Source organism: Falco peregrinus, chromosome 10 (genome assembly GCF_023634155.1).
Source record: "Falco peregrinus isolate bFalPer1 chromosome 10, bFalPer1.pri, whole genome shotgun sequence".
In the NCBI taxonomy this organism is placed as follows: domain Eukaryota; kingdom Metazoa; phylum Chordata; class Aves; order Falconiformes; family Falconidae; genus Falco; species Falco peregrinus.
The window spans coordinates 9,372,682-9,391,104 of NC_073730.1; the positions used below are offsets into that span (position 1 = coordinate 9,372,682).

Below are 18,423 nucleotides of genomic sequence, written 5' to 3' on the forward strand. Positions count from 1 at the left end.
TACGAATACCTGAGGAACCTGGGTGTAAAATACAGTTTTGCCTGGCCATTACACTGTGGAAGGCAGGAGAGCAAGGCTGTGAGTGAACAGAGCGCAGCTTCGGCAGGCTTGTATAACTACAGAGCACAGCTACTCTCAAAAGGGTTCTTCAGTTGCTGTACCTGGAAGACACCCTGAGCATCAGCAGCCACAGCTGCATGCAGGGGAGTTCGTCCCATGTTGTCCCGTGCATTAGCATCTGCACCAGCATCCAGCAAACGTTTCGCAGCATCTGCTCTCGAGTACCGGGCTGCTAGGTGCAGTGCCATCTCCCCAGTGCGGTCTGTTTGGGCCTGCAGGTTGGCGCCTTGATAGATCAAATCTGTTATTATATTTGCTGAGGAATCTTCTGCATCTTCATCATCATCGCTGATATCGGAGCCGCCCACACGCAGAGATGCCAACATAAGTGGAGTACATCCATCTGCAACAGAAGAGGTGGTATCACAGTAACCTGACAGTGACGGCAAAGCAGAGCAAAGGAAACCGTCTTCAGTTTCAGCAGACTCTGAACATCACAAGATAATCACTACCTAAACCCGAAGACTTTAACTGTAGATGCTAATGCTTGCTTACTGATCTTACTGCTTGACTCCACACACATCATAGGCATCTAGAAAGTAAAAGGAACGAAGATGGCAGCAGGAGTGAACCACTCTGTGCTAAGTGCCCCACTGGAGCTCTGCAAAGGCAGACACAAGTTTTGCTTCTCCAGTGTGGCTTGCTAGCAGAAATTCAAGACAATCTTTCAGCAACTGCCTGATTTATTCCACAGACAAGCAGGGGACCTTCCTGGACCCTACAGGCAATAGCTTCCCTGCCTGCACAACTCTCAATCTACAGTGAGTGAAGTGCATGAGCCCTGCAGAAAGCCATACGGCAGAATTCGGATTCTGTGCAGATAAACAAGGCGATGATCTCCTATTGGAAGTAATATACACAGCTCTGGTGCCCTGCTCCCATCTCCCAACTTCTGATCACCTAGCTTTCCTGACCCTCTGTTTTAGGACAGTCTCAAAATTTTCTAGAAATCCATCGCTCTCCCCAGGGAACAGGGTTGAGCACCAGCAGAGGTGTGGCCTCCAGACCTGCTCCCCAGGCAGGCTGGCAGCGGAATGCACGCTCCTCCTAGTGGCTCCCAGTCACAGGGCACACAGGCTTTCACCGAGCTACTTTCTCAGGATTTGTTGGACGGCAGCGAAGTGTTGACGTATGGGCCTGGGTTCGGTTCCAAGATCCAGTCCCGTCTATAGACCCTCTTTGCCTGTTGTCCGAGGCTATACCTCCTTTTGTGCTCTCCCTCCCACTGCTGGCTCTGCTTCCTTGTCCCAAATGAATACTTCTCAGTATTCAAGTCAGGCTGTGGTCTCCTCCGTACTGCCCTGACAGAAAAAGCAGAGAGACGGAGCGCAGAAAGGAGCTTTCCTTTTCTCCAGCACCCACAGCCCTGGGAAAACCACTCGCAGGAAAGATCTTGCTTGTTCAATCGCTGCAGTTGTTCTGGATGATCACCCCTAGCCGCCCTACAGGGACACAGCTATAGTACGCATTAAATCCTTGGAAAAATCAGCTGCCACCCTCCAAGAAGTCTCCCAGGTACGTGCAGCTCTTTTCAGAGCTTTCTTAGTTGGCCACACACGGGTAGTTTTATGAGGCTAGTAAAAAGCACATCCAGCTAGACCATCACAATTAAGTGCTTGATGGACTACCAGAAAAAAAGCCATGGACACAATGCCTTTTCTCCTCATTCCAGCTTGTTCTCTGAAATAGCTGGAAAAGAACCCAAAAGGATCCAGCTGGAGGCAGACACACAGCATGGAAAATTCCAGTCTGAACCACTGAAGTTTTAGTAACTGAAAAAGAGGGGCACATAATAGGGACAGTTCATCGGTTTTAATTATAGGTGGTGTTACCAGTTATGCCTATAATTGCATTACCCTGGTTACACACTCACAGTAACTCCAGTAAAAAGAATGTCCTCACTACTCTGTGGGACACAGAGAAAGAACAGCGTGGGGAGACAAAGATGACAGCAGCATTTTATAAAGAGTCTTCTGTTTGCTGTCTTTCAAGAAGACAGCCCCCAAGTAAATGCCAAACTTGGAGCGAGACGGTAAAGCCAGTTCACCAGACAGGTATAACCGAAAGACTCACACAGGCACAATATACTGGGATGTAAAGCACCCACTGGCAAAGTCGCTAGGCAATGCTTCTGTAGGAGACTGGACCTCTTGGATCCCCCTAAACTTAAGGAACTGCAGAAGGTGCTGAATTAAGAGAGGGAACAAGCCCTTGGTACATCGAGGCATTTTGACTTGCCTCTCCTCTCTCTAGAAAAGATCTCTACTGTTCTACCTGTCACCTGGACCTGGGGCTAGGATTAACTCACACAGCTTCAGATGGCTCCAGCCCAGACACCTGCACCTGAGTCAGTCAGCCTCAACACTCTTTGTAATTAGAGGCAGCGAAGCATTACTACAGTGCAAGCCGTTTAGTCTTCAGGAGACTTCTGCTTGAGACAGAGATGAACTGCCTCTCAGAAGTGCCTATTTCTTCCCTGCGCCTGCGAAGGAGGCGGCAGGTGGCCAGGGCAGATGAATAGCTACGTTAACTGTGAGCAATCCTACCCCTCCTTACGAACCCATTACTCCAAAACTTTTACATGATTTCTCCCCGACAGTAACTCAGCTTGCTTGCTTCTGATGCCGCGGGGGGATAGCTTACAGCAGCTTACTGGAAGCCTCACAGTTGCATCTGAATGGCAGGAAAGCAACTCACAGGTCAGTATTATTCTATTGCTAGACAAAGCTTTGGGTGAACGTGAAAATAAGCAGTCTGAAGTCTTAAGAACATTATCGCCTGCACTTGGAAAGCTTTTACCCCGCCACACAACTACAAGCTTCAATAGGGGAAATAAAGAAAAGCTTAAATTTGGCAGAAACTGATGGTTTATGTTCTCACACTCGTTACACAGAAACCCCTCCTTCCCTATGCTTTGCATTTAGGAGGGCTAACGGGTCAATGAGCAGAAAAGACAATAGAAGGAAACTGAGAGAATGGGTCCAGTCATCATTAAACTGCATGGAAATATTCCCACAAAATCCAATAAAAACCAGTTGCAGCAATATCATCAGAATCACCTCTCCGCATATGAACAAGAGCCATTCTTGCAGCTCTTCCAACTGGGATAAAGCTCTTGGTCAACTCTCCCCTCTCAGAACACAGGAATTAGCTATTACTGGGTGACCCACCCAGCCCCTTGCCAGGTTACACAGCCTTAGCGCTACACTTCTAAAAAGCAGCAGAGCATTCTTATTGTATCTAGTCATTCAAGGTTGAAAGAGAGCAAGCCTGCGTGCGCATGTGTGTCTTAAAGAAGCCTCCTTCAAAGTTCACAGTAGTGTTACGAATTCAGTGAGTTGATCACCGTAATCTGAGGATATAAATCATATAAATATGAATTAAAAAAAAATAATCTTGTGCTCTATCCCAGCACAGATGTCTCACACACTGCTAATCTGGGTATACTGTCTGCCAGAAGTCATCTTATTCAGGAATGGGCCATCCTTGCCTTCACCCCAGAGAGCAGACGCCTCAGGTATAAACCCTGCTAAGTTGGTCCTTCGCATAAATCTCTGCAGTGATCCAGCTGGAGAAGCTTGGTGTTATTTCCAGCACAACTACGCATTCCAAATTTCTGCCGCTGTGGCATTCTGACAGGATCTTTTAAGACATGCATAATCATAAAGGAGATCCTACAGCTGTAGTTCCTACAGGTGCTCGCTAAGTGAATTCTTTTTCTCCTGGTTTCATGATATATTCCATGTGCTACACATCATGATCCAATCTCCAGCTTTCTTGTCTGGAGTGCACTGTGTACTCCACATAATTTTTAAATGTTAGCGGTCCTAGCCATTGGAGATGGGGAGGCTGGTGGCTGGCCGGCACAACAGATGGATGCTCTAGAGTACTGACCTGGCCCTCTGACATTGACATCCAGAACATCCACTTCTTGATCTGCTTGAGGTGGTGTAAGGGCTAGTGATGTGCTCCCACAGACATCTGCTGCCTCCAAGTGCTGCTGTGTCCACTGGCGCTGATCTATCTGCTCATCGCCTTCTGGGAGCAAGGCTTGATCTTCAGCCTGGGCATAGGAAATAAACAGTTGCTTCAAAATGCTCATCTAGTGGCCAAAACCACTGAAGGTTCATGGGGTTTTCTTAGCTTTGTTGGGGTTTTTTGTTGGTTTTGTTTTGTTTGGGGATTTTTTGTTTGTTTTAAGCTAATGACAATGCCAAGCAGAAGTAAATGGAGACTATCAGCTTTCACACCCTCACTACATGTTATCAGGCCTGAACTGCAAGACATTACATTACCATTAACCTTTTCCTCCCTTTTGATGCAGCAGGGCTCGGGTAGGGAGGGGACACTGGAACAGAAGTTACCTAGTTTCTCTAGTGGCCTGTGGTGGCAGTGTTAACCTGAGGATTTGCTCCTCAGATATCACTAGTTATGCATTCCAAATCCTAGGTCAAGGGAGATTTTGAGCAAGGGGCATATTCCGGAAGTTAATGCCGCTGTTTTCCTCACTAGCAGTTTCATTTTCAGGCAATATTCAAGTCTTGGAGCTCCTTACCTTTGCTCTCTTTGGCTGAGGTCCACCATCACCTGCCCAGTGTTCAGTTGGTCCAGAATCTGCCAGGTTACCCTCTGGTATCTGGACTGACAGATTTCTAACAAACAAGGAGAACACATTACTTTGCAAGCCGAGCAGGTGCTACTACTCCTACTTACACTAGCCTGCAGAGATCAAGGATAGGATGCTTGCAAGTCTGGTAGCTTGCAAATAGAGGAACCAAGAAATTAAAAATCTCAGGCAGCCAACAGTGGCATTAAATACATTTAGAACTGCAAACTTGGTAAATTCAGTGGAAAGCCAAAACTGAATAAATAAGGTTCTTTTGAAATTTTCCATTATTTCTGAGTCATGTCTTTAACACATTGAGCTAGATGTATTAAAAGTTCGTTGACACCTAACAACCTAAAAATCTCACCTATTCCAGGAGGAAATTAGGCAAAGAGTACCCAACCACTGAACTAAACAAGAGTGTCAGGAAACCAAACATAAACAGAGATCAGATTCCTTACTAGCATTTTATAGATTACAGTTAAAGTTCTTCTGTCCAAATGTATTAAAATTCAGAGAAACAGACTAAGAAGGTCTAGCTTAAAAGGCAGCTTTCTCTATGGAGTTAAGTGCCTTTAATGAAAGATTTATACATCACATTCTCAAAATCCTCTAACACACTGTCAGTGACCCAAGTGCAAACTTACTTGAGTCCAACAGCATCTTCCCCAACTGGCTCTCTGCGTTTATGATTACTAGGATCTCTGCGCAGAATAAAGCCCTCTGGGAGCCACAGCGAACCATGTTTGCGCTTACGCTTTGCCATCATCACACCCAAGAGAAGGATTAAGAGGATGATCAAAGCTGCCACAGCCAGTAGGTAAAGCAACTGCGTCTTCGGTGGTAACAAGGGTTCACCTAAAAAATCCAGTTAAAGTACAATGAGATTAACAATGTGGAGACAACGATCTTCAGTCTACACTTTTCTCACTCACAGTCCTCCCTACCGAAGAGTGTCTCTATACTGTGGTGTACTTAGAGCAAAGGCTTGACGAAGTTTTAAGCTCTGCTGCAACATTTGTATGAATACATCCTGTCTTTCTGGCTTCCCTTGATCTTGTCTCTTAAAATATTTCTTGGAGTATATGACTGCTGAACTGAAGATCTTGCTCCTTCCTCCAGAGTCCTGCTGGCTGAAGACAGCCACCCTGAATCAGTGCAGAGAGAGCTGATCTGTAGATCAAGACTCGACTAGAAATGACAACATCACCGATCTAGAACACAGTCACAGTCCAGCCTCAGACTGAGGGAGAGGGAAGCAGAAGTCAAAGGCATTACATATTGCCAGAGGAGAAAAGATCTGGTAGACTGAGGCATGCCCCCCCTCCCCCCCTTTCTCTCTAATGGCATCTTTTCATTGAATTCATGGCTTAGAGCACATGAATGGCTTTTAGCGCAGGCAAGATCACTGCAGCCTGTGGTACACTGCTGCAGCACATGAGAGATTACGGTTTATACAGGTATTAAAATGACTAGGTTCCAAACTGAAATGCCCTGCCTTAACTGACCAGACGTCCCCTCAGAGTATAATGAGCATATTGCACATACACACTTCTGCAAATGGGGATGAATAAGTTAGCTCCCCGAAACCACACTGAACAGTGAGACATATTAAGATGATGATCAATAATCTGAGCATGAATTTTGCAAGCCCAAGTTTGACGAGTGCCTTCCTTCACAAGCAGTTTTCCCTCTGCAATTACTTACTTTGGACAGACACAAAAGGATAGGGCAACATGCCCTTGATGGCCTGAGCAGCTAAGAGAGCTGCAGCAGCTTCTGTGTTCTGAAAGCATTGCTCCGAATCCTCTGCACACTGACGGTTGTCAATCTCCAGGAACACCCTGGTGCTGCAGAGATAAGAGTAAGAGGGCACAAAACTCAGTGACAGAAACTTTTGACAAAGCACTACTAAGTTAAACTGCAATCTTTTAAGTTAATCTTTCCACTCCAGCACTGAATTTGGCTTTTGCAATAGCTTTACATTTCCCCAAAAAAACAAGCTACAGCCCTAGATGGTCCAGAATTCCCCAGACACCTACAAGCAAGAGCTACCAGCATAACAAGGCCCGAGAACACAAAGGCATCCACTCACCCAATGACCTCTTGCTCTAGTTCTCTGTGTTTGCGAATGACAAGTGATCGCCGACTCCGTGCTGCCGATTTCTCCCCGTAGTATGGGAATACCATGGGGTTTCCCTGGGAGTCCAGCTTGATTCTCAGATTGGTGTGCAAGAGAGTTCCCAAAGTGCGCAAGAAGCTGCGAACATCACCCAGCAGCTCATCAGGGGGCATCAAGACCACAATGATCAGGGTCCCTTCTGCCAGCTTCTCAGCTTTGTCACCAGCACAGTCTAGACCGTCCCAGCCACACTCCTCACTATTGCAGCCCTGGTCACAGCGGCCATCTGCGTAGTGATCCGCACAATACTTGTCATACCTAGAACAGTGAAAGGGTTACAGGCAGCATATAGGACATGCACATTCTGTACAGTACATCTGCAGTCTAGGGGCCAAGGCCTTACACTCTTTATAATCATTTCAGGTAAAATACCACTCATATTCAGGATACAAGGAGAAGAAATGTAACTCCAGGATAGAGCTTGCAATCTGGCAGGGTAGAAGTAGGAAGCACAGAACACCCCAATAACACGTGGTTTGGTTCTGGTACCAGTGGAAGAGAACTGCTTATTCTGTTTACAGACAGAGCTGTAACATGTCCTGCCTCATCAAGAGAAAATCATTACAGCAAAGCTATGGCATTTATCACAAATAACTGAAGAGGAAGAAATCCCACAACAAAGACAAGCTAGACAACACATTCAGAGGTAGCAAGTACAGCTGGGATAAAAATACAAGTATTACTGGTGTGGAGTGAAATTCAGAATAGGAGGCATTCCCTATTAAAACCTAGTTTTAGATTTAGGTACAATGCCTCCTATTTACATTTCCAGAGAAAGCAGGGCAATCTACCAAGCAGGTTAATACACTGCCCTGGCTCAGGCTATCCACTTAGGTCACAGCAGACAAATTCCAGAACTTCCTTCCAAAACTAAACAAAAAGTCCACAAAGCAGCAGAAACCCTTGATGTCAAACTTTCAGCCAGAGCAAGGACCAGCAACAGAAACAAACAGAAGAGATGGGAGCAGCAGGCATGAAGCGTACCAGCTACTGAAAGCGCTAGAGCAGGAGATACATCAGTGACACAGAGAAAGCGTTCTCAGGATCAGGCCTTACTTGCATGTTTTGCTGTTTTGCTGACATTCAAAGTTGTCAAACAGGCACTCGGGTGTGTTGCAGAACTCGTCACACTGTCCATTGAAAAGCATCCAGCAGCGCAATGAAGAGGAGCAGTTGGCCCAAGGATCTTCCATTGTCAGGGAGCAGTCGCCTCCATCCCACTGGCAGGCATGAGTGTTACAGTCCTCATCACAATAGCCATCTTTCGCTTTTTCCACACACTGGGAATCCAAACATCCTCGGGGCTCTGGGCTGAAAGTTACGGGCTGTTCACACTGGCTGCCTTGGGTGTGAACAGGGCACTGACAATAATAGTAAGGAGGCTGAGAATGAGGGTGGCAGCTTCCACCATTCTGGCAGGGAGCACTGGCACAACCCGTGTTTGTCTGGCATTCCTCTCCCACAGACAGCTTGGGGCAATAGCACCGTGGACCAGAAGATGTCTGGATGCACTGCTCCCCCTTCTTGCATTTCACTTGTCCACAAGTACTGTGGCTGCTGAACTCACATTTTGCTCCAGAATAACCCTATGGAGAGGAAAAAAGGCAAAACAACCAGACTCACAAGTTTATTCTTCAGCACTCAAGAGGGCTGGAGGCAAGGTGTCACATGCAAACCCTTTCTTCCCCTAATTCCTCTGGCCTCATTGCAGGTGCCATGATTTTCTGGATCTAGCCTCAGGGATAAACTAGGAACTTACAATGCTCTATTACATTTTTGAAATGGACTTAGAAGAGCCATGAACAAGGGGAATCTTGCAGTAAGCACAGAAAACACAGGAAGGCAAAAGAAATTGTCGAAATTTAATGCTAGGTTTAAGACAGAAAAGTCAGCTATCATGCCTCAACAGCAGAAATGTCTGGGGAAACAACAGGCAGCATCACTCTCCTAGGGCACCCAGAAGCCCTGGGTTTCCCAGCTAAGCAGGTAAACTAGGGGACTGGGGAAAGAGTGTCCGAGGACACAGCTTTGCAAATAGTACAGAAAAGAGAACTTTCATGTACAGTGGACCAATAAAACTAATGAGACCATAGCCAGAGAACTCTACAGCTGAGGCAGGCAATCCAGTTGCAGGACATGGTGCTTACCGGGGGACACTGGCAGATGAACCCATCCGGCATATTGCTGGCAACAGCACAGGTACCTCCATTCTGACAAGGCTTTCGGGGACACACATCTATTACGCTCTCACAGTGACGACCTGAGATGCAGACACACGGGGAGAAGAGAGCAGAGAAATGTGCGTCTGTGTGTGCACACCAAAAAGCCATCACAAAGCAAAACACTCCAATGAACAGTCAATGAGCAACATGCTCCAGTGAGACCTTCCCCTCAGAACAGGTAGGGAACACCTCTTCAGATAGCACACGCTCTTTAAACAGCTGCTTAAGTAGTGGGAGAGGAAGGCACAATCCCAGAATCCACAATGTGTATTTGGAGACAGCCCACCTTGTCTGCCTCCTCAAAAATGCATGCAACCCAGTACAGAGACATGATTTGGTGCTGTCACCCCCAAGTCAGCCAGGCACAGAGGCTGAAGGTGCTGTACCACATCAATTTGGGGATTCCTAAGACTTCTTTACTTTTGGGGAGATGCTCAATGAGTCCAAAGGTAAATCATACTCTCACCATGAACAAACAGCCCTCAGGACCAGATGCAATGTGAGTGAACAGGACAAGCAAGCAAACGCTCCCCAGACTGATGAGCTAGACAGAGGCCTTACTGCACTGACTAGCATTTGCGGCAGCTCCCAGAGTCAAACTCTGACACCAGACTTTAAAAAGATGAGGATGACCTAAGCATGACTTGGATTCCCTAGGAAAACATTAATAGAAGCCTCCACACATGTGCAGCCAAGACTGACTGCTTGCAGACAGGAGCAGACAGGGCAGGATAGTCCACGGAGTCCTGGCATCCTCTCAGTCACAAACCACAGCAAAGCCACCCCGTTCCCTCCCAAGCAGAAGGGTCAACATGGAATGCACAGAAGACGAACAACTAGAGGAAGAAGCACGCTCCCCCTCTGTGCCTAACATTTCCAGACAGATTTCATGTCTGAGACACAGCAGCTCTCCCTGCTCCTCCTAGGGTGCAGCAGGTCTGCTCTCCCCACTCCGCAAGTTCCAGCAATCCTTCCATGAGAGCCAGGAGCAACATGAGGCGTAATTCATAAAAACAACCTTAACAGATGGGCTTAAATATAAACTTATCTAATGCCCTGCACTGGTGTCCCACTAGCTAGCCTTGCTCAGCTGCCCTCCTATGTTGCTTTTTTAGGAACTACTTTTGTCAGTCTAGGTAACTTATTCAAAAAAGGCTATATGAATCCCTCCAATGTATGTCCTTGTGACTCCTTTGCATCTGACAATCACAGATTTAGTGGAAAATTGCAGCATCTTTAAGTTTCAAGAAAAAAAAAGGAGTAAAAACTACTCATAAAGCATGCAGAGAAGGTCACTGGTAAGCAGGGAAAGTGAAAGCTTTTAATGGAGGAAAACTGAATACATAAGAAGTTAAACTGACATGGAAACTGGAAAGCTGAAAGTTAAGACACATCTGGAGACTATTAGCCCAAACTTATGCCCAGTGGGAGGTAGAAAGCAGAATAACAGCAATACTAACAAAGAAGAGGTCTAGAGAGAGTGAGACATAAGTTTGCACAGTGCGAAATTCTTGCAGTTGCGTTTCAAAGTTGGATTGTGGAAGGATCACATCACTAAGCTAGGAATGTGCAGCCTGTCTATGCATAGAGTATTCCATCCAGACCACATCACCAACGTAAGGAAGAAAGGAAGCAAGGAATAGAAAAGGAGGCCAAAAGCTAATTATTGATACTATGACACTGATTTGTAGAGAAAATCCACATGCTGCTTTGCAAAACGAAAAGCCATGGAGAAGCTGACACGTGAACAGCTACACTTCCAATATTCAAAATGTGAAATTATGAAGGAGAGAAAAGTACCACAGGAAAAAAATATGCTGGCAGCCAAGTGTCTCAGGAGACTCCTTTTTCTGAGACAGCTCTGGAAGCCAAATTTCTTAGAAGGTTTAAAAGAAAGATTCATTTAAAAACTGAGACATGGTGTAGGGAAACAAGCACATATTGTAAAGGGAAGTGACTAGATAACATGACTGCCAGAAAGGGAAAGAATGACCATTTTTCAAGATATTACTCTGAAATTGGAAGCATGTTTACAACTACTCACCAGTAAAAGCACTACGACAGATGCATGTATAATCGTTTATCAGCTGAACACAGTCCAGACTTCCACGAGGGTTACAAGGATTAGAGAGGCATTCATTGATATCTCCCTCACATCGCTCGCCTGCAAAGCCTGGGAGACAAATGCAGCTGTAGCCCCCAATCTGGTCAATACACTGTCCTCCATTAAAGCAGCGGGGTACTCCCAAGTCTGAAACACAGTCATCGATGTTCTCCTCGCACAAATGGCCTGTCAAGACAGTAAAGAGTAACAATTTGAGGATACGGTATCATGGCCTCATTTCCTATACTGCTCATCAAGTTTTAAGACCACGTCATACACAGTCCCAGATATAAACAGATAATGATCCCAACTTAATGCAATCCATACCCCGTGCAGCCAGCCAGCCTCAGATCAGACCTAGGGAGCATGTGTTTTAGATTGGGGCTGCTCTCAATGGTAGGCCATACTGGTATTTAGCAGCTTTCATGCTTGACTTAATTTACGGGCATAATTAAAAACACAAAACAAAAAAAGATGCACTCAATTTAGCTCTGCGACTGAACATGGCCAGAGAGCCCCGCGCTGTCCTTGCAAGGCTGCGAGCTTCCCACCATTCATTTAACTTGGCGGTAACCCTAAAACTCGGCAAAGAGCATTTGTAGCAACAGCATGAAAACAAGCAACAACAAACCAACAGAAAAGCAACTGTGATAAAACAGAGATTCCTGGCCAGCATGCCACTCCTGCAGTTTGACTTCAGGGGACCTACAGTAAACCCTCAGCACCAGCTCAGGGTGGCAGCTTCCCCCTCTCGCTGCAGCGCTCCCTTTCAAGAGATAATGTCTGGTCCTGGCTCTGCCTTCACTGCACGGTATAACAAGTAAAAGGGGACAGAGAGGGTAGGGTGAGCAAATAGTTTTGTCTGTTAATACAGCCGATTCATCCAAAGCAACTAAAGTCATTCACCTAAACATGGAGGATGCTTCCACTGGCATCAGTGAAGTATTCATTTCAGACTGGGCCAGGGACAAAAGCTAAGTCTTAATATCCTAAGTAAGTGTATCAATCTTCTCTAAGTCCTTTCATTTAAAAAAAAACCCAAACTGTCACATCCAAAGAGTAATCCACCTCAACAAATAAAGATGGAAGAATTAAAAGCAGTATATTCAGAACCTCTCACAGGAGGGTGAATGCTTTAGTACAACACAGAAGTTCTGGCAATGCAGAAACTGGTACATAAAAACACACTTTGATGTAGAGACATAAGCAGCAACTTTTTTTTAAAAAAAAAAAAATTGGAGGACCAAATTAAGAACAATACATGTGATTCCGTTCATTGCTAATGCAATGATTTACCATGAAATAAACACTTACACATACTAGGGAGATGTGCTGACAGCCACACTTAAAGTGAATGAACTGGTAATATGCATGGGCAGAAGACAAATATATTGGATTATTTTATAATTTTACTTAAATTTACGTAATGAACCAGGAATTTAGTTCTACCTGACGCACATCTGGAGATTTTGCCTACATTGAGATGACATATTTCAGAAAGAAAATGTAAGTTCGGAGGAATGTAAAATCTTTAACTGATTAAAAAAAGATTAATAAAATCTTTATTAATAAATAAAGAAAAAAAATTCAAGTGAGAAAGCATTCACCAATGGGTTAAAATGGGTAGTCCTGAATATTTTCAAAGGTAGAAAGTCAGGGCGATCAGGTCATATATAACAGGGAAATGAAAGGTTAGGTTTCAAGAAACGTGACATTGTGTGGAATCATACTTACTGAAAACCACCCATCATGTAACTGTGGGCTTTTTTTTTTTTTTTTTTTTTAATAAAAAAGGTTTTAATAAAAGAGCTCATATTTGCTGAAATAGTTTAAGCTAGCCTGAAGGCACTGAACTTCTTTTCCACAGAAGACTCCAGGACAGAGGACAATGCAGGGACAAAATTTAGTCGAGTAAAGGACACTGGATATTATGCAAAAACTAAGCAAGTTTTCTGTCTATTTCATACCATCTTAGCCAAAAAGAAACCTTGGATTTACTGTATCAAAACAGATAGGGTTGGGAGAGATCTAAATGTCGCCCATCCCCATTGCCAAAGACAGATCATACATTCCCAAAGGACACTGTCATGACCTATTCCTTTAAAAGAAAAAAAAGCAGCATTTATTTTTAAAGAGAAAATATGTATCTCAAGGGATTTGGTGCACTTTGGGAACATTCTTCAAAGAAAATAATGCATTCCCTTTAGACTCTCCATCATCAAACCAGTAGTCAGAAAGAAAAACCCACTCTTGTAACATTCACTTAATTGCTGAGCTTCATACCCCGAGTTCCTGGTGGACAGGAGCACTTGAAATCATAGACAAGGTCTATACACGTTCCTCCATTCTGGCAGGGCTGAAACTGGCACTCATCCACTTCATATTCACAGTTGACACCCTGGTATCCAGGAACACACTGCCAGTATAAAAATAAGTGTAAATAATCTTCCCCTAACAGATATATTAGTAGACATCTGAGAAAGGCTAACACAAAGCGGGCCCCTCAATGGTACAGAATATGACTGCCTCTGTAGCTATACAACTGCAAGCGATTTCAAGCGCTGCACAGCCAGCTAGCTTAAGCACACCTGACCACATGAGTACTCAACAGCACGCTGCATGTCTGAATTTGAGTGACTTTATTCCTCAAAATGTAGCGATCGAATCCTGACACCCTTTAGGGCTGAGACTGGCTTAGTAGTTTTAACTTAAGGTTACATAAAACTCATCCTTTCCTTGTGGGCACGAGCTTCCATGGTGTTCCACCATTCTGAAAAGCTTAGGAAGGTTGACATACCATAATATCATGGTCTACACTGCTCTCTGCATCAGCTGTAGGAAACAAAAAGCAGTGGAAGGCATCTCCCACCCCCAGAGTCAAGGCATACTCTGCCCATCCAATAGGGAGAATACAACATTCCTTTAATGCATTCTACATGTATTTTAATATAAACCACACCTCAAGCAAAAATCTTTCAAGATAAGAACTCAGTATTCAAAGAGGGAAGGAGTTCAAATGCCCATCAACCACACCTCCTTACAATCACACTTCTAATTCAGTCTTAAAAGCCTCTCAGGAACACTGCTTCTGCCACAGCTAAATTAAAAATTCCCTCCAGGTGCAGATTGCTTTTATCCCCTCTTTGAAGCTATTCTACCACTCCTATGTGTTTCTGATTTGTTCTGATTTCCTTTGCATTACAATGCTGTAAATATTTAGACCTCTTCCTACGGAACCACCGTGCGTTACCTTGCACTGGTATCCACCCAGGTGATCCTGGCAGGTGGCACCATTCTGGCAGGGGCTGGAGTCACACTCATCCAGCTGCACCTCGCAGTAACTGCCAGTGTAACCCACCTGGCACTGACAGTGGTGTGTGTTCCCCAACATTGAGGCAATGGCCAGAGTGCTGGCACAACTGGTCCACTGTGACTCCTGAAACAAAGTCAAATAAAGTGAGCAAACACATAAAATACAAGTACAAAAGCACGTTGTAAATTGAAAAGTTGCAACTCAAAAACTGAAGAGTTACTCTTTAAATTACAGTGGGTCCGAACTACAGCTGGCTTCCAAATAAAGTCACCACTCTGTCCCCTTTGGATCATCAACATCAACACTGGCATCAAGTACTTGTACCGCTGTATTATTTTACCACTGGCTAGTGGATACACATCTGAAGTACTACTGTTGCAGTACAAACGTTCAATGTTTGTACCTAGAACATCTGCAGAAGGTATGGGAGCTTGACATCCTTCTCCTTTGACACTGAATCTCCTTGTTTGGATTTCCTGGACTGAAAATGGCATGACTTCCATCAGCCTGGGCTACAGAGCCACCTTTCAGGAATAAATTCACTTAAGCCCCAAATCTTTTACATGTACATCCATCTGAAGCAGGAAATTACAGCTTTGGGGGGAAATGGTATTACCTATGTAGCTAAATAGCAACACTTAGCAGCCAGTATTCTCTGTGAAAATACTTACAAAGATCATGAGTTACAAGATGCCTTCCTTGTACAAGGACAACCTGTCTTAAACCTGGCCTGCCTGGGATTTAGCAGAAAAACATAAACAGCTGATGTATTTTCCAGATAGGCAGCCCATGTAAAATGGTACTACTGAAACTCTAAAGGATCGTGAAAAGTTTAATTCTTCTTTTCTAATATTTTTATGGTAGAAGCTAGCTTCTTATGTCAGGAAGAATCAAGAAAGCTTTGACTCCCAAACACAACCTTGCAGAGAGATTTTTAGATCAGAAGTGATCATGACTGACCACCTACAGGCAAGCTCTCTGGGATTTCCAATGCATGCTGTGTTCACAGGCATATGGGGGGAAGGGGAGGCGCAGATTAATGATGCAAGGGGAAATGTTTTCAGTTAAAGCACAGAGGATGCTTATTTACCCCTTTGCGAAGCTGCCACTTGACAGGAGACATTGGGCACATCACAGTAAGTACCAGTCCAGCCAGGTGGACAGACGCATTGGGTCTGGGCTCCATTCTGGACACACGTGCCTTTATTCTTACAGGGAGACTTGCTGCACAGATCCATGAGCGCCTGGAGAGAAAAAAAACACAACAACATATATGGCAAGCGCACTAGGAAACACTACTGGCAGTACAAATTTAGGAAGCAGAGAAAGGAAGCTCTGCAAAACCAGTTCCATGTAGCAATGGAAAGAAAGGAAGACTTCCCAAGTCTAAGCCAGGTGCTTCACTGTGTCTCCAGAGCTCACAGGCCTAGGAAACTGCAGACATACACAGAATTAGCCCCCCCCCGACAGCAGCATCATTTCAAGAGTAAGCTGATCCTCACACTTTGCTATGCAGAGGGATCTCTGGCTAGCTGTGTTCGAGAAAATTTAGTTTTATCTCAGACTAGGCTCTAGTTCCACATTAATAGGAGGCTTCCAGCTATCAACAGTAACAAGTGCCCTTTCTTCTCCCAAACTCCCCCCATCTTCACTGCTTTTTGAGGATGGCAAATAGTTGCGGTTTAACTCCAGCTGGCAACTAAGCATCACACAGCTACTTGCTCACTCCCCCCTACCTCCCCTCCCAGTAGCGGGCATGGGGAGGAGAATGAGAAAAAAGCTAAAATTCATGGGTTGAGATAAGAACAATTTAATAATTGAAATAAAGTAAAATATAACAACAAATGCAATGAAAAACAGAGGGAGGGAGAGGGAGGGAGAGGGAGGGAGAGGGAGGGAGAGGGAGGGAGAGGGAGGGAGAGGGAGGGAGAGGGAGGGAGAGGGAGGGAGAGGGGAGGGGAGAGGGGAGGGAGAGGGAGGGAGAGGGAGGGAGAGGGAGGGAGAGGAGGGAGAGGGAGGGAGAGGGAGGGGAGAGGGGAGGGAGAGGGAGGGAGAGGGGGAGGGAGAGGGAGGGAGAGGGAGGGAGAGGGAGGGAGAGGGAGGGAGAGGGAGGGAGAGGGAGGGAGAGGGAGGGAGAGGGAGGGGAGAGGGAGGGAGAGGGGAGGGGAGAGGGAGGGAGAGGGAGGGAGAGGGAGGGGAGAGGGAGGGAGAGGGAGGGAGAGGGAGGGAGAGGGAGGGAGAGGGAGGGAGAGGGGAGGGAGAGGGAGGGAGAGGGAGGGAGAGGGAGGGAGAGGGAGGGAGAGGGAGGGAGAGGGAGGGAGAGGGAGGGAGAGGGAGGGAGAGGGAGGGAGAGGGAGGGAGAGGGAGGGAGAGGGAGGGAGAGGGGAGGGGAGAGGGAGGGAGAGGGAGGGAGAGGGAGGGAGAGGGAGGGAGAGGGGAGGGAGAGGGAGGAGAGGGAGGGAGAGGGAGGGAGAGGGAGGGAGAGGGAGGGAGAGGGAGGGAGAGGGAGGGAGAGGGAGGGAGAGGGAGGGAGAGGGAGGGAGAGGGAGGGAGAGGGAGGGAGAGGGAGGGAGAGGGAGGGAGAGGGAGGGAGAGGGAGGGAGAGGGAGGGAGAGGGAGGGAGAGGGAGGGAGAGGGAGGGAGAGGGAGGGAGAGGGAGGGAGAGGGAGGGAGAGGGAGGGAGAGGGAGGGAGAGGGAGGGAGAGGGAGGGAGAGGGAGGGAGAGGGAGGGAGAGGGAGGGAGAGGGAGGGATAAAACCAAAGGGGAAAAAAACCCCTCCAAATGATGCACAGTACAACTGCTCACCACCCACTGCCTGATGCCCAGCCCCAAGCAGCGACTGGCAGCCCCCAGCCAACTCCCCCCAGTTTCTACACTGAGCATGACGTTCTATGGTATGGAATAGCCCCTTTGGCTAGCTTGGGTCAGCTGGCTGGCTCTGCTCCCTCCCAGCTCCTTGTGCACCTGCTTGCTGGCAGAGCATGGGAAACTGAAAAGTCCTTGATTTAAAGTAAGCACTACTCACCAACAACTAAAACATCAGTCTGTTATCAACGTTATTTTCATACTGAATCCAAAACATAGCACTGTACCAGCTACTAAGAAGAAAATTAACTCTATCCCAGCCAAAACCATGGACACAGATGTATTCCCCATTTTGATCTTTGCTTTTCCTTTTTGTCATTAGCTCACCATACCTGCTTTTTGGCCCCATTTGCTCTAGTATGGTCTCTCTGAGTTTTCCTGTCTTCTGAGTTTCAACTGAAAACCCACAACTCTTTTTATGAACTGAAGAGCGGCCAAAGTATACTGCTTTTCTTGAGTCCTTATATAAAAAAAGTTTCCAAACAAAGAGACTAAAACTCAGTAAATCATCACATGAAAGTGGAGTGAGGACCCAAAATAACTGTCTGACCTAATATAAACCAGCGACTAACCATCATTTCGTCTTTGAACACTTAAGTCTTCAAAGTAATACAGCTATTTGATTGATTTCAAGCTGACTTGAGGGAAGGATGAGGTTTTTAAAGAGAGTGAGTACTGAACTTTGGCTGTAAAATGCGATTTCAATTGCAGAAAGTTCTGCTTTTCAGATGCAAACTGTCTCCTCATATAAGATTAAAGTAGAAAAATCTGTGCTTTCACAGGCAACCAAAAAGAAACTTGGAATTAAGTTTTATCACATGTAGTTGAGCGTGAAGAAAAACACCAAGCCTCTTGCTTCTGCATTTGTAATGAGCAGCTGACTGTTTTACATGCAAATTCTATAACTTATGAATCATTGTCTGATTTTGTGCTGCTTATTTAGCTTTGCTAATTAGGTCAAGCCAGTTTACCACCAAGGACAAGAGCTACAGTGTAGCTGTAATCTAGAA

At 45.8% G+C, this 18,423-nt stretch overlaps 1 protein-coding gene across 1 annotated transcript in view; it reads right to left on the minus strand.

The window, feature by feature from the left end:
- Positions 1-18,423, minus strand: part of NOTCH2 (notch receptor 2) — an 88,205-nt gene that overhangs the window by 5,592 nt on the left and 64,190 nt on the right. Inside the window, 13 exon segments of the mRNA XM_055815067.1 lie at positions 162-463; positions 4,015-4,183; positions 4,676-4,772; positions 5,374-5,584; positions 6,434-6,576; positions 6,822-7,166; positions 7,965-8,494; positions 9,056-9,168; positions 11,175-11,420; positions 13,518-13,650; positions 14,485-14,619; positions 14,621-14,670; positions 15,638-15,791. Of these exon segments, the coding sequence (XP_055671042.1) occupies positions 162-463; positions 4,015-4,183; positions 4,676-4,772; positions 5,374-5,584; positions 6,434-6,576; positions 6,822-7,166; positions 7,965-8,494; positions 9,056-9,168; positions 11,175-11,420; positions 13,518-13,650; positions 14,485-14,619; positions 14,621-14,670; positions 15,638-15,791 (2,628 nt within the window).